Source organism: Salminus brasiliensis, chromosome 3, assembly GCF_030463535.1.
Source record: "Salminus brasiliensis chromosome 3, fSalBra1.hap2, whole genome shotgun sequence".
In the NCBI taxonomy this organism is placed as follows: domain Eukaryota; kingdom Metazoa; phylum Chordata; class Actinopteri; order Characiformes; family Bryconidae; genus Salminus; species Salminus brasiliensis.
The window spans coordinates 48,410,788-48,427,400 of NC_132880.1; the positions used below are offsets into that span (position 1 = coordinate 48,410,788).

General features: G+C 42.8%; 1 protein-coding gene across 1 annotated transcript in view; it reads right to left on the reverse strand.

Moving 5' to 3' along the window:
* shisa9b (shisa family member 9b) overlaps positions 1-12,635 on the reverse strand; it is a 66,206-nt gene extending 53,571 nt beyond the window's left edge. Inside the window, exons 1-2 of the mRNA XM_072676434.1 lie at positions 11,850-12,635; positions 5,255-5,376 (exon numbers count right to left, since the gene is read on the reverse strand). Coding sequence (XP_072532535.1) covers positions 5,255-5,376; positions 11,850-12,364 — 637 coding nt within the window. The 5' untranslated portion in view covers positions 12,365-12,635. The remainder of the gene's footprint in view (positions 1-5,254; positions 5,377-11,849) is intronic.
* Between the last annotated feature and the right edge of the window lie 3,978 nt (positions 12,636-16,613).

The following is a 16,613-nucleotide window of genomic DNA, read 5'->3' on the forward strand; positions in this document are numbered from 1 at the left end:
CAGTGAGTCAAGCCAGAAAGGTGAGACTTCCCTTTGCAACTACAGCAGTTACAAATACTTCAGTCTGAGTCTGCAATTTAACCAAAATCTATTATAACTACATTGTTAAATAATTGAGTTAGCAGGTACATGATATTGAATATTTGCTTATTGAGAGCGACTAGTTACTAGTTCTGTATTTCAGAGGCTGGCCAATGTAGTGTTGGGAGTCCTGCCCAAGAACACTTATTAGTGTAGCGCAGGATAGTCATCCAGACTGGTAATCGAACCCCAGTCTCCCACAAGGTGTGGTAGCTCACTGGCAAGTTGTGGTGTTCTCTGTTGCGCTACACCAAAAAAAAAACAAGGCTGGTGGGACAGGACCATTTTATGTCCCCTTAGTTTACCATTTGTACTATGCAGAATGATTAGGCTAGTGAGTACTTTGACCTTTCCATCTACAAATTCTACAAACTTAGAGCAATTCTCAGGACCCTTTAAGTCCCTAAGGTTAATATGGTTAATACTGTTTATTAAGAAAATCACTCAGATGTAACTGACATGACTCACATTACATTATTACTAGTGTTGCACCGATACTGATACTGTATGGGTATCGGCGCTGATACCAGCACTTACACGCAGTATCGGTATCGGCAATAGAGAGCACCGATGCCATAAAGCTTACTGACTGTACGTTTTTTTTAAACATGGAAAATTTGGTGGTTTGCGACTTTATGAAACCAAACGTTTAAACAACCAGTAAAAGCCAGGCATAAATAGTTTTCACCATTAAACAGACATTTAATGAACTTTTAGCTCTTTTTCTTTCCATGTGGTGTTTATTTGGTTCTAAAACTAAAAGTTTAAGCGTTTAAGCAGCTTGTTTTAAAGCCACACACTGAAGTTTAGTATCTTTTTACTCAGAGACGTGTTCTTGTAATGAAATGTAAATTTTAAACACTAAATAAAAGCTGTTTGGTCGAGCTTAGCAAGATTGCGCTTCCCTTTGCTTCCTGCATTGTGGCAATTTTCATTGTTTCACAGCTCTGGAACTTTTCTAATGTGCAGTTCCTCAACCAGTACCTGCTGTTCTTTTTAAGGAGTATCAGGATTTAGAGCCGTCTATCCAGTATTTATATCAGAGTTGGGATCGGTATTGGTACTCAGTATCAGCAGATACTTGAAAATCTGGTGATATCGGTGCATCCCTAATAATTAAGCTTCATTTTCTAAAAAATTCAATAGAATTGAAACATTAAATGTTGTGATGACTGGATGGTGGGTTTTCAAAACAAACATGGACCCTGACACTAGGATTACCCACCCATCAGCACCCAAGCTGGACAAAGGGGTGAAATACTGCCCAATTGCTGCCAATACTGCTGTGATTCCCTTCCCAATACGACTGCACATGACCTTATCACTCATATAAGTCATAATAGGAGCCCTAATTACAACCCACCCCCCACACCCCCCACGCACCCAGTCCCCCCAAACTGAGAGATGGTGGAGCCTCCAGAAGCCCGTCACTTCCCCACCCCCCTTCAGCGAGCCAGCAGCCTGCATGGTTCCAGCACTCCGCTGTGCCTAAACACAGCCCCCCGCAGAGAGAGAGCGCACTTACACACTCTGCCCGTTAACACTCATTCCCCTGTAGCCTCTCAAGTGTCAGCACACACACTCAAACATGCACACACTCACACACACACAAACAACCGTAAGACCGATCCAGGTCCTTCTCTCTGGATATGCCCACAAGAGCTTCTATCTTTAAGTGACCATTTTGTTTTCCTTTCAGAGAGAGACCTTTTCCCGCTCTCAGGGGGGAAACTAGACGAGGAAGGCCGCTGGTACGGCGTTACACTGCTCAACGGATAACACTCCACACCGCTACACCTTCTAAAAAAAAAAACGCAGACTTCACAATCCAGTTATTTTGTCCCCCGAGCCAGCCTGAGCATCTTAAAGCTGAGTGCATTATATGGACAAATGTTTGTGGACACCCCTTCAAATGAATGCATTCAGCTACTTTAAGCTGCACCCATTGCTGACACAGATGTGCAAATGCACACCCATACAGTTTGTCTAGTCCCTGTAGAGAAGTACTGCCAATAGAATAGGACTCTCTGGAGCAGATAAACCAACATGACCCTATTGGCACCATGCTGCCTAATGCCAGGCGTGGGCTAGAGGGGTATAAAGCTCCCCAGTATTGAGGAGCTGTGGAGCAGTGGAAGAGCTGTGTTCTCTGGAATAATGGATGGTGGAGCTCCATCCAGTACTTTTGAAAGGGATGAGTCAGGGAGTTGGGTTTGATGAGGTGGGGTGGTGATCATCATCCAACATCCTGACCTTACTAATGCTTCTGTTGCTGAATTCAATCAAATCCTCACAGCAATGCTCCTCCAGAATCTAGTAGAAAGTCTTCTTCCCTGGACAGTAGAGACAGTTCCTTCAACAAAAGCATGGACAAATGCTTTCTACTAGATTTTGGAGGAGCATTGCTGGGAGGATTTGATTGCATTCAGCAACAAGAGTGTTAGTAAGGTCAGACTGTTGGATGATTATCATCACCCACAAATCTAAAGCCAAGTCGTCCCAAAAGTACTAGATGGAGCTCCACCGTCCATCATTCCAGAGAACACAGTTCTTCCACTGCTCCACAGCTCCTCAATGCTGGGGGGCTTTTTACCCCTCTGGACCACGGCTGGTATTAGGCAGCATGATGCCTATAGGCTGATGTTTATTTATCTGCTCCAGAGTCCTGCAGTACTTTCACTACAGGGACTAGACAAGCTGTGTGTGTGTGCATTTGCATGTCTGTGTCAGCAACTGCTGCAACTTAAAGTGGTTGAATGCAATTATTAAAAGGGGCGTCCACAAACATTTGTATATCCATCCACACTCGGCAGAGGGAAATCCACTAGAGCACGGAAAATCCACCAGCACCATGGCAACACAGACACGAGTCAGCAGACTGAAGGGCTGAAGAATATGACTTTTCACCACAAACACAACGGGCCCAATATTTACCCCTTTAAAAACATCACATGTGACCTGCGACTCCAACACAGGCCGCCAGCGCTGGATCCGCTCGGGCTGGGCTGATGGGGAACACTCGGGAGGTGTGTACACTGGATGCATCAGCACCACGAGCAGCTTGTTATCACGGTGATTAGAGTCCAGCTTACGCATGCATTTGCCAGCATGCTACTGAGTGTGTTTGTGAAAGAGAGAGAGAGAGAGAGAGAGAGAGATAGCGCAAGAGAGCGAGCGCGAGAGCATCGCCGTGTGTATTAGTCAGCCGCTGAGCCTGTGGTAATTACCACCCCAGCGTGTTAAATGATCACTGTAGATGTAAGTGGCGCCGCAGCGCACCGGACATGCCAAAAATGGCCCGCTATAACAACTTCCCCCTGAGCGAGGGCCAAGCCAAGCAGCCTGGGATCTGCACCCCTCATGAATAGCCACGGGACCTCGCAGCTGCCTCTCCGCGGTGAATAAGCCCCAGCTGCTTCTATTGGTTACTCGAAGTGGCGAGCGTCCTCCAGGCAGCATGGATGGAAAAACGGAGTTTACACAATTTGCCCTTTATCCGAAACATAATCAGCCAGCCAAGACATGACCGGTGTCCGAGCCTGGCTTTTTCAGAAGTGTGCTGGAGCTGTGAGAGCCGATAATTAATGAAACCTTACACCCGTCGGCCAGAAGATTAGCACTCAAGGGGTGGGCGATTCTAGATTCTAGACGACCAGACGGGTCAGAACATCACCAAAACATCAGGTGTCCAAAGAAGGACCGCAACCGGTGAACCAGCAACAGGGTCATTGGTGCCCAAGGCTCTCCGATGCCCATGGAAGCCCCACCCACCTCACAATTTACAGGACCTGCTGCTAACGTTAGTCTTCAGTGGGATCAGATACCATTTATTGCATTTAGCTGAGGCTCTTATCCAGAGCAACTTACAGAGTCGCCAATCCAGAGTTGGGCCAATGTAGTGTTGGGAGTCTTGCCCAAGGAGTCTTATTGGTGTAGCGCAGCACCCACAATCGAACCCCAGTCACCCACATGGTGTGGTAACTCACTGGCAGGTAGTGGTGTTATCTGTTGCACCACACCAACCACCATACCGCAGGTATGAACTGCAGGGCGCCTTCAGAGGCCTTGGGGAGTCGATGCCTCAATGAGTCAGAGCCGTCATGGCAGTACAAGGGCGATTTGCGTCTCCAAGTGCTGAGTTTCAGCCAATACTGATCTGATCTGATCTCTGTGTGTGTATAAATAATAATCCAGCCCACAGTTTAGATCAGACGAGCTGCTGATTAACGGGTTCAGTAAATCTCTTTATTTTAGTATCAGTTTCTATAATCAGACTTTCTGTACTGACTGATTTAGTTTAGTTTAGTTGAGACTAAAATCTTAAAATGATGTTTTATAGTGTTTAATATCGTCTAATCCAGTCTGACTCTCCTCCCTGACCAGTCAGCTCCCAGCTCCTTTACAACACTGCAGTCTGATCACTTCCTGAGTGTGTAGTGGTACCTGATATTTCTGGTTGTTGGTCTACTGGTTTATAGTGGGTGAATGTGCTGGGATTTGGGTTTCTACACCTAGCGTATGTGTGTTAGCATTAGCATTAGCCTCCACTTGGTTCTGAATGGGTTCTTCATTGCTGGTTTATAAACAGAGAAAGGCGAGTGCCAGTTCTCCGGTTCTCCCGCTGGTAAAACAGAGCGTTTCAGTGATGGTTTTATAAAGGGTCAGATATTATGGTCTGTTTTCAGGTTCCACTGTAAAATAGCTCCACACTGCAGAACCTCAACTCCTCTATTTACCTTCTGAGAAAGTCCGCACTGCTGCTGCAGCTGGCCGGACGATAATGTCCGTTAATGGCGCCTTGAGGACACCGGATGGTGCTCTGAACACCGTGGTTTTAACAAAGACTTGGAACCGGATTGGGATTAAAATAGCCAGTACCCGATCCTTTAAAATATCCATTGGATCGGATCAGGATTGAATACAGTAGCTATTTGAGATTAACCTGGTTAGGCTTGCAGTTTGAACACCACTAATTGCTCTGGTCCAAACATCCACTACTTGTCAGGTTCACGATCCTTGCAGCTCCAGCACAAACCTAAAGAATATGCCAAATATGTCTCAGCTGATCAACAACAGCTGGAAAAAATGGAAAACTATCAATTTTTACGGTGAATTATCAACTGCAGGCCTGCACACAGAGAGAGAGAGAGAGCGAGGCTATGCTGGTACTTACGCAGGTTGTTTGCTGTGGTCCTGGCCTGCAGGCTCTCGTAGGGCTGCCCATGCACAGCCAGGCCCTCTTCGCGCTCCAGGGGCTCTCCAGGAGCCGTCTGCCGCATCACCTGCGCCAGCGCCCTGTGGAGACAGGCACAACTTTCAGCACACTGAGCCGTAGATCCGCTGCTGAGCGGCTCTGGAGTTCGCTGTGGTGGAGATCAGTCACTGCGCTGCTGCGCCAGTGTGTTTTTAATGACAGCGTTGTCGAGGCTTGTCCGATTTTGAAGTCTCCTTTCATGAGCCTGATGATGGATGTCCGGCAAGATTTGCACGGCACAGTGTGTGTTACTCATAGCGCCTGCTCATAAGGGGACGTGAGAAACCTATGAGGGTTTAAAAATAATGGGAAATAATGGGAAATGGTGGTACAGCCTTAAAGGTCCCATTTAAAAGGCTAACACGTGCGACGCAGAGGACAGTGAGGACATGATTGGTGAGTAATATAGTGGACATACTTAAACAATAGGGATGCACCGATATATGAACTTGATTGATGTTGACCAAATGTTTGTGGACATCCCTTCTAATGAATGCATTCAGCTACTTTTGGTTGCACCCATTGCTGACACACACTCACACACAGCCTGTCTAGACCCTGTAGAGAAGTACTGCCAATACAATAGGACTCTCTGGAGCAGATAAACCTATTGGCACCATGCTGCCTAATGCCAGGCGTGGGCTAGAGAGGTATAAAGCCCCTCAGTATTGAGCTGTGGAGCAGTGAAGGAACTGTGTTCCAGTACTTCTGGGATGAGTTGGAGAGTTGGGGATGATGAAGTGAGGCGGTGATCATCATCCATCATCCTGAGCTCATTAACGCTTTTGTGGCTGAATGCAATCAAATCCTCACAGCAATGCTTCTCCAAAATCTAGTATAAAGCCCTTAATTGAGAAGCAACAATGAATGAGCAGGTGTCCCAATACTTTTGTCCGTACAGTGTATGTTAAAATCATGATATTTTAAGGTGTCCACATACTTTCTTTTACATATAACAGTGAGTTTTTTTTGTGTATCATGATAACAGAATTCATCACAATACACTAGAATACGGTCACACTGCTCACCCTCAGGAACTCGTTAGGTTTGTAGTGCTACATTCCCTCTGTCTCTGCAGTTGTTAGTAGGCTGTTTACTGCGGACTGTTTACTGAAACCAAAAGTTTAGTACCACTGACGTTTAGTACTTTTTTTACACAGCGACGTTTACCTGAATGTGAATTTTTTTATTTTTCTAAAAGTGTTTTTTCACTGCTCTGAAATGTGAATTTTAAACAGCAATTTAAAGCTGTTTGGTGAAGCGGAGCTATTTTTACTCTTTCAGCTCTAAAACTTCCTCAATAAACGCTGATCTTTCAAGCTTATTAGATCTTATTTGGGATCAGATATAAAAAATAACAACCTACAAAAAGTGGAATACAATAAACATCAGGATTTAGAGCCGTCTATCCCGTATATAGGTCAGAGCTGGTATCGGTACTCTGTATCCGCTGATACTTTGATATCGGTATCGATTTCACTAACAACACAACAATCTTGTTGCTGAATGCAATCAAATCCTCACAGTATTGCTCTTTCAAATATAATAGCAAACCCAAGTAGAAACAATGAAGGAGCAAGTATCCCAATACTTTTGTCCATACAGTGTTTTAAAGACATTAGTGCTGTATTATATGATAAGTCAAAGCTGGTATCGCTACTAAGTATCTGCAGATACTTGAAAATCTGGTATCAGATCTCACTAACATCACTCTTGTTGCTGAAAGCAATCAAATCCTCACAGCATTGCTCCTTTAAAGCATAGTAGAAAGATGTAGTAAAAACAATGACTGAGCAGGGGTCCCAATACTTTTGTCCGTACACTGTTTTAAACAAATTAGTGCTGTATAATATGATAAGTCAGAGCTGGTATCACTACTCGGTATGGACAGATACTTAAAAAATCTGGTACCGGCGCTCACTAAAATAACTTTTGTTGCTGAATGCAATCAAATCCTCACAGCATTGCTACTCCAAAATATAGCAGAAAGCCCTAGTAAAAACAATGAATGAGCAGGTGTCTCAATACTTTTGTCCATACACTGTTTTAAACAAATTAGTGCTGTGGAATATGTTAAGTCAGAGCTGGTGTTGGTACTCGGTATAGACAGATACTTTTAAAAAATCTGATATCGGTATTGGAGCTCATAACATCACTCTTGTTGCTGAATGCAATCAAATACTCACAGTATTGCTCCTCCAAAATATAGTAGAAAGCCCTGGTAGAAACAGTGAATGAGCAGGTGTCCCAATACTTTTGTCTGTACAGTGTTTTAAAGACATTAGTGCTGTACAATATGATAAGTCAGAGCTGGTATCGGTGCTCGATATAGACAGGTACTTTAAAATATCTGGTACCGGTATCGGATCTCTCTAACATCAATCTAGTTGCTGAATGCAATCAAATCCTCACAGCATTGCTCCTTCAAATATAAGAAAGCCCTTCATTTTAGAAGAAACAATGAATGAGCAGGTGTCCCAATACTTTTGTCCGTTCAGTGTTTTAAACAAATTAGTGCTGTGCGATATGTGAAGTCAGAGCTGGTGTTGGTACTCGGTATTGACAGATACTTTAAAAAATCTGATATCGGTATCAGTATCACTAACATTACTCTAGTTGCTGAATGCAATCAAATCCTCACAGCATTGCTCCTTGGCCCTTAATTTTAGAAGAAACAATGAATACGCAGGTGTCCTAATACTTTTGTCCGTACAGTGTTGGTAGGTATCGGCAGATAGTTGAAAATCTGGTATCGGTATCGTAAAGCAAAAGAAGTATCGGTGCGTCTCTAGAGAAATACATCCGAGATCGTTCTGCTTCCCTCATTAAGACACATTTACGATGTCCTTGAGCTCGAGCTGTCGTCACCTCTCTCGTTCTACTGTGGATTCTCAGACTTACAGTAAGTGTGAGCATTTCTGCACCCAGCTGAATCCCCCCCCCCCCCTCTCTCTCTCTCTCTCGCTCGCCCAACACTTTCCCAAATGTTTCTCAAGTTGAACCCATCTGCTTTCAGAACACATTTAATGTTTGATTTAGCTGCGAACGTTAACAGGCCAGTGGCTATGTATCATAAGCTACAGTGTAAGTGTGTGTTTGTGTGTGTGTGTGTGTGTGGGGGGGGGGTCTCTACACCATCTCTGTTTACATCTCAAGCTATGACCTATTTGTGGAATTGGGGAAAAGGTTCAGATGCTGACACACATACGCTGAAGCTCAGGGCACTCATGTGCCAATTAAGATCTAGGTTACCAACTTTAACACTAGCCTTAACCTCCGAGCGAGACGGACTCACGTGAGGTCACTCACCGCCTATATACCGACGTTCTGACCTGTAGTTTATAATCATATAAATATTATTAATATTGCAAAACAAATCGAAATAAATACAGGTCAAATTATTTAACGAGGAAGCGACAGGCTGCTGTAGACGAGCAGCAGAGTCCAGGTTCTAATCCCCGGGCTGTTGATGACAAAGGTTGTGGGTTCGATACCCGGGCTCAGCAAGCTTGAGCAAGGCCCTTCACCCTCTCTGCTCCCCGGGGTGCTGCAGCAATGGCTGCCCACTGCTCTGGGCAAGTGTGAGAGTGTGTGTGTGTGTGTGTGTGAGAGAGAGAGAGAGAGAGAGAGTGTGTGTGTTTACTGCATGGATGGGTTAAAGGCCCTATAATCAGTCCTGATTTACAGGACTCAGGAACACAGTGCTCATAAGGGGGTTCTGCTCTGAACTGTTTGCTTGAAGTTTTACGATACTATATTTATGTGTATTACTATATTTATATTTATTACTATATTTATATTTATTACTATATTTATGTTTATTACTATATTTATGTTTATTGTTTACCCCAAATGTACCCCAACTTTTTTAATGTCAGGTTCTTAAGGTTCTTTAATTTATACAGTCGTTCTGTGTAGAACTATGACACCATGAAATAGTTTTTAAAGCTGGGAATAGGGGTGAGCAGTATGTGTTATATATAGAGATATAGAGTAGAGAGTAGAGAGAGAGTGTTATATCATGATATTTAGGCATTGTGGTATATATATATATATATATATATATATATATATATACATATATATATATATATATATAATCTACTACTACTAGTAATAATAATAATAATAAGGGCACATTTGGGGTAAACAATAGACATAAACATAGCATAGGTAAAACATCAAGCACACATTTTAGAGCAAAACCACCTTTAGGAGCACTGTGTTCCTGAACCCGGTGAATCAGGACTGAATGAGGACTATATATATATATATATATATATATATATATATATATATATATATATATATATATATATATATATTAGGGGACTATATATATGTATATTAGGGATGCACCCATTAGAAATTAGGATCGGATATCGATCCTGATATTAACAAAATTAGCTGCTTCGGGTATCGTGTAATTAGGCCAATCCACGGAACCGATCCTGTCACTTTAATTTGTTGGTGTGAGACTTAACTAAATGTGCAAATAAATAAATGACAAATGGCAATTTAGTACATTTAGATCTATGTCTACATTTCTATCTATATATCTGTGTTAATTTGTTGTTATTATTATATAAAGTAATGTTGAAGTCAATCCTGATGCCTTTAGTCTCTCCCACATGATGAGGTATACCGTTTATTTTATATATATATATATATATATATATATGTCGACGTTTGGTTCTGCCAGTTAACCCACCTGTCCGTAGCTCCGCTAGCATTAGCATTGCTCCCAACATTATGAGTGTAAGGACTTTATACTACATGCAAAACCAGCAACCGCCTCTATTCAAACACGGCTCGGAGTTAAAGCGCCTGTGGCAGTTATCATCGCATGATGAGGGGAGAGAGCGCCATCTACCCACCTGGAGAGAGCTTCTCCGGTTGTGCTCTCTCTGACTCCGGCTGCTGAAGGCAAGGTTCGGGATTTGAACTTGCGACCCCTCAGGCCATAGTGGCAATGCATTAGACCACTGAGCCATTTTTATAATGTATGATATGTATGGTGACATTTTGACACACAGACAAATTGCACTATAATGATGGATTCATTTTAAATTCTGTTTTCCAAATATTGCTTCATACTTAATAGGTTATTTATTTAAGATATATAATAATATTTAACACTTGTTTATATAAAGCATGATACGGAAACCTCTAAGATCTATGTGGTTATTCAAGTTTGGAGGATTGGTTGGTGTAGCATAGTGCGGGGGGTATTGTGATACATTTTGTTATAGTGATACAAGTGAGCGTATAGTGAATATATATATATATATATATATATATATATATATATATATATATATATATATATAAATATGAATGTACTCAATATGGGATAGTATTAGAATAGCAGTTTTTAAGAATCTGTCGCTACAGATGAATTTTGTCTGCATGTCGAAATATGGTGATACTGTGTGGTAGGGCTGGGCGATATGGTAAAAATACGATATCACGATATTTAGAAAAAGACTTTTTCCGCGATACACAATATTTATCACGATACATTTAATCACAGCCTAAAAACATCGGTAGTGACAGATTCTTATAAACTACTATTCAGATCCTCTCCTGTACTGAATACAGTGATTTCTACTCAGCATCTGCTGCTCTTCATCTAATGAACCCTTTAGTCTAATTACACTGTTAGTAATGAAACCTGCAGCTGATCAGTGTTTATTACACTAACAGTCTCCTCCATATGATTAGTAAATCATATTGTTATCATCATAACAAAATTCATCACGATACGATAAAATATCGTCATATCGCCCAGCTCTACTGTGTATCATTAAATTGTCTTTAAAAGTCGTGATATGATATTTCTACCATATCGCTGCAGCCCTGGTGGCAAACACCACCACCTTCCCACTGGCAAAACAGGGCAAGCGCACCCATGGAATCACTCTACGCCAGTAAGAGTCGGTGGTCCGACCCCTAACCCCATGTTCCCCTACCTGTGAAACCTGATTCCCATGGAGGAGCTCTGGATAAGAGCCTCAGATAAACGCTGTGTAGGTGAAAATGGTTCTTGGTTGCTTGGTTAGATGGTTCTACAGCACCAAGAAGGTTCCACTATTGTCATGAGCTAAAGAACCCTCTTTCAGTACAAGAATGTGAGTGTATCACTGTGAGCCCACCAAGTCCACCAGCAACGAACCTCAAGGCAGTCCAAGCACTGTTTCCCTAGACGTTCTCCTACATCTCCAACAGCCTGGAGGTGAAAGTGTGTGTGAGTCACTCTGGATATGGAGTGTGGGGTTCTTCAGTCTTCAGTTTCTTGGTTCTTTGGAGAACCTTTTTTAAAAAAAAAAAAAAAAAAGGGGTTCTGCTGTTGTTATTATGTCTATGGTAGGTCATTGTGAGCCCACTAAGGCCTCCTTAGCGCTGCATCCCTGGAGGTTCTCCCACATCTCCTACATCTCCTACATCTCCAAATGCCTGGTGGTGAATGTGTGAGTGTGTGTGTGTGTGTGTGTGAGCTGTTTTTAGAACATACCTGGACATGTTTTCCCTGTGAGGTCGATGTGCCTTCTCCAGCCCCAGTTTGGTGAAAATTCCAACCAGGGCCATGATGGCCACTACTCCACAAATGACGTAGACAATCATGTTGGTCTTATCCTTGGTGGGGTCGTGCGTGGGGTCGTTCTTCTTGGGCGGGGGTCTGCCCGTCATGGACCACGGTGGCGTGTCGTAGTTCTTGCAGGTGGTCTGGTCCAGCCGCGAGCTTTTGAACTCGCAGCAGAAGCGGAAGCCACAGGTGCCGCAGCAGTACAAGTAGCTGCCCGTGCGGCACACGAACGGGGGGTCCCACTGGCCCATCACGTCGTAGTAGCCGCGGCACCTGTCCTCGATGTGGGGCTCCTCGGGCACTCCGTTCCCACCGTCCCTGCTGGACTCGTTGGAGCCCGAAGCCATTAAAGACCCGTCCGGGTTCTTGCCGGGTTCTCCTCCAGCGTCACACACCAGAACTTTCATCAGAAAGTACCCGAGCAGCAGCCCCGCGCTTTTCATCCTCTCCTGCCTCGCGCCGTCAACGTAGGACTGGTACGGAGCTCATGAGTGCGCCACGAGTGGACCAGCGCCATGCGCCACGGCTGTTGGCATGTTTGGTGAACACTTGGACGGTCCAACACTCGGAGAGCCAATCTGGAGGTCCGTCGAGAGCGCGTGAGACGCGTATCGTGGTCCACAACTTGAAGCTCCAGAACTCCAGAACACCTACATCCCTCCGCGAAGCGCTACTCGCTCGTTGTGCGCTCGAGCGCTCTTTTTTTCCCACACCTGTATTCGGACAAGCCCCGCCCCCGCGGCTAGGGATTGGCTAGTAGTTGGTAAGCGATGCGCAATACCAATACCAGGAGCCTAAACCCCACTAGCCAATCGGAGACGCGGGGAGGAGAGGCGTGCCTGAAAACGGGTGGGGAAAAATACAAACGCTGAACAGCACCGAATGCGTAATGCTGCTGAGAGAGAGAGAGAGAGAGAGAGAGAGAGAGAGAGAGAGAGAGAGAGAGAGAGGAGCTGAGAGACCCGAGTGTGGGTAGGTGCGAGTAGGAGAAAGCGAGATGCGCGCACATACACACTCTCTCTCGCGCGCGCGCGCGCACGCACGCACACGCAGCAGGCTCCCGTGCGTAATGGTGTACTTGGATTTAAATAAACGCAACGATACAAACATACAGTACGAGTAACGCCCAAACCACCTTAGCTTAGTACCACAGCAACCATTTGGCAACACCCTAGCAACCACCAGAGACACCTTAGCTACACCAAAGTACATCACAGCACCCACCTGAAATACCACAGCAGCCTCCTCTACCAACCACCAGGAACACCACCACAACTGCATAACAGCAACCATAGCACCCACTTAGCAACATCATAGCAACCAGCTGAAATACCACAGCAACTGCATAGCAGCCTCCTATACCAGACACCAGGAACACCACTACAACTGCAGAGCAACACCATAGCACCCACTTAGCAACATCATAGCAACCAGCTGAATTACCACAGCAACTGCATAGCAGCCTCCTCTACCAGCCACCAGGAACACCACCACAACTGCAGAGCAACAAGCATAGCACCCACTTAGCAACATCATAGCAACCAGCTGAATTACCACAGCAACTGCATAGCAGCCTCCTCTACCAACCACCAGGAACACCACCACAACTGCATAACAGCAACCATAGCACCCACTTAGCAACATCATAGCAACCAGCTGAAATACCACAGCAACTGCATAGCAGCCTCCTATACCAGCCACCAGGAACACCACTACAACTGCAGAGCAACACCATAGCAACATCATAGCAACCAGCTGAAATACCACAGCAACTGCATAGCAGCCTCCTATACCAGACACCAGGAACACCACTACAACTGCAGAGCAACACCATAGCACCCACTTAGCAACATCATAGCAACCAGCTGAATTACCACAGCAACTGCATAGCAGCCTCCTCTACCAGCCACCAGGAACACCACCACAACTGCATAGCAACAAGCATAGCACCCACTTAGCAACATCATAGCAACCAGCTGAAATACCACATCAACTGCATAGCAGTCTCCTATACCAGCTACCTGGAACACCACCACAACTGCATAGCAACAACCATAGCACCCACTTAGCAACCAGCTGAAATACCACAGCAACTGCATAGCAATCTCTTACACCAACCACCAGGAATGCCATCACAACTGCAGAGCAACACCATAGCACCCACTTAGCAACATCATAGCAACCAGCTGAAGTACCACAGCAACTGCATCGCAGCCTCTTACACAAACCACCAGGAACACCACCACAACTGCATAGCAACAACCTATCCAGCAATTGGGATACCATAGCAACCACTTATCAAAACACTCTAGTGACCACGTAGCAACAGCCTAGCAACTGCCTGGAAGTGAGAATCACTTAAGCTGTGCATCCAGTCTGTGGTTCCTTCAGGAAATGCACTTTTCTAGTAATTAAGACCCTGATTCAGCTGGGCGAGCATTACCTGAGGAATCCTAACCTCACTAATGATCTTTTGTCGCTGAATGCAATCAAATCCTCACAGCAGTGCTCACAGAAATCTAGTAGAGACAATTACTCCAACAAATGCAGAATAAGCTTTCTGTTTTCTAAAATACCTTCGATTTCAGAAGAAACAGTGAAGGACCAGGTGTCCCAATACTTTTGTCCATACAGTACCCACATCAGGAACTAACCCACATGAGGGCAGCTCTGATTGGATGACAAGTGTGAGAGCTGCAGAGCCTCTTCCCATTAGATAGATGGCTTCTCTCTAAGGCTTCTATAAGAGCTTTAAACTCAATTCAGTACCTGAGATCAAATCACAGCAGTTTTGTGATGAAGTCTCCAACTGAAACACCAAAGAACCAAAGTCACAACCAACCAATCAAGAGTTAAACACACATTTAATCGAAGAATGGGAATCGACTGACTGAACAACCTCCTCTGTTCCTGATTCTTCACTCGGGCTCCTGCTGTGCCTGCATGCAGCTCTACACATTCTTGGTGTTCTCTCAAGCAGCTTCATGAAGAGCCACCTGGGATGCTTTTCCAACCGGCTTCAGCTGAATTACACAAATTATCATCAAGTTTAATCCTTTTTAAATCCTGCAGTTCAAAACTTTCAGTACTGCTGGTTCTAGTGGAAAAAGCTGGAAGAGTTTTGGATAATACAAATGTAAGCCTGGACTAAAGCAATTAAACACACACACACACACACACACACACACACACACACACTGTTTATTTTTTGCCAAATAATGCCATTAGTATCTTTGGTCTTTTAGTATTGTTGTTTCACCATATAGTATAATTTCTTGTTCACCATATAGTATTGTTTATTTTTTTCATATATAGTATATATGAAAATATATACTGTATAAAATGTATATATATATATATATATATATATATATATATATATATATATATATATATATATATAGTATAGTATATCATATATAGTAAAGTTCACCATGTAGTACTTTATTTTTGGCAAAATATTAGCGTTTTTGTATTTGCCGTGTAATATCATTCGCAATATGATATAGTTTATTTTTCATTATATTTAATTACTGCTGGTTTTATTGAAATTAGCTAGAAGAGTTTTGGATAATAAAAACCTTATAAAAACCTTAACTTATTTTTTGCCAAATAGTGTCATCTTTGACCTTTTAGTATTGTTGTTTCACCATATAGTATCATTTCTTTTTTGCCATATAGTATTGTTTATTTTGTATGATATAGTATTGTTTATTCTTCGCCATATAGTATTGTTTATTTTTCACAATACAGTATAATTTAATTTTCACCATGCAGTATTGTTTATTTTGTATGATATAGTATTGTTTATTCTTCGCCATAAAGTATTGTTTATTTTTCATAATATAGTATTGTTTATTTTTTTACCACATAGTATTGTTTCTTTTTCCATATATTATAGTTACATTTTTGCCACATAGTAAAGTTCACCATATAGTACTTTATTTTTGGTAATATAGTAGCATTATACTTTTTGACATATAATATAGTTTGCTGTGTATAGTATAGTTATATAGTATAATTATTTTTATCTTATAGTATGTTTTGCTATTTAAATTTAAAGATGTTAATTTTTTTGCCATACAGTTTTGTTCACTCTATATTTATTTATTTTTTGTGATATACTATCATTTAGTTTTCCCCATATAGTATTGTTTATTTTTCGCCATATCATATAGGAGTTAGTAGTTGTTTATATTATGTATATATGTTGCATATATTATATTATATTGGGGTTTTTTGACGGTTGGTATTAAGCATTTCAACTGATACCAGTATTAAAAGCAACATTCTGGTTTAATTTATAATTTGCACATTGTACCTTTAACGTTTTCTTAAGGGGTTAAACAGGCCAGCTGTTCTTTACACAGTGTGAAAATTTCATTAGGAAATCATCGTTAAAATTGTGCAACATAAGCTGATCATTCACAATAAAAGATCCCAAATTCACATTTAAGATCTTTGTTTTCTCCTGTAATGTAGTTTTTTGAAGAAGGAACTAAAGACAGGAATAGCTCTGTTGTTGTTGTTGGTGTTAGTCAGTACTCTGCCGTTGGTGTTACTTAACAGATATGTGCAACTGAGCGAAGCTGAGTCAGCAGTTGAGTTTCAGTGAAATCCAGCGAGCGCTCAGATTTACTTGACACATGTTTCTTTAGTCAGTGCAACGTTACTGAGCAAAACCAACAGACC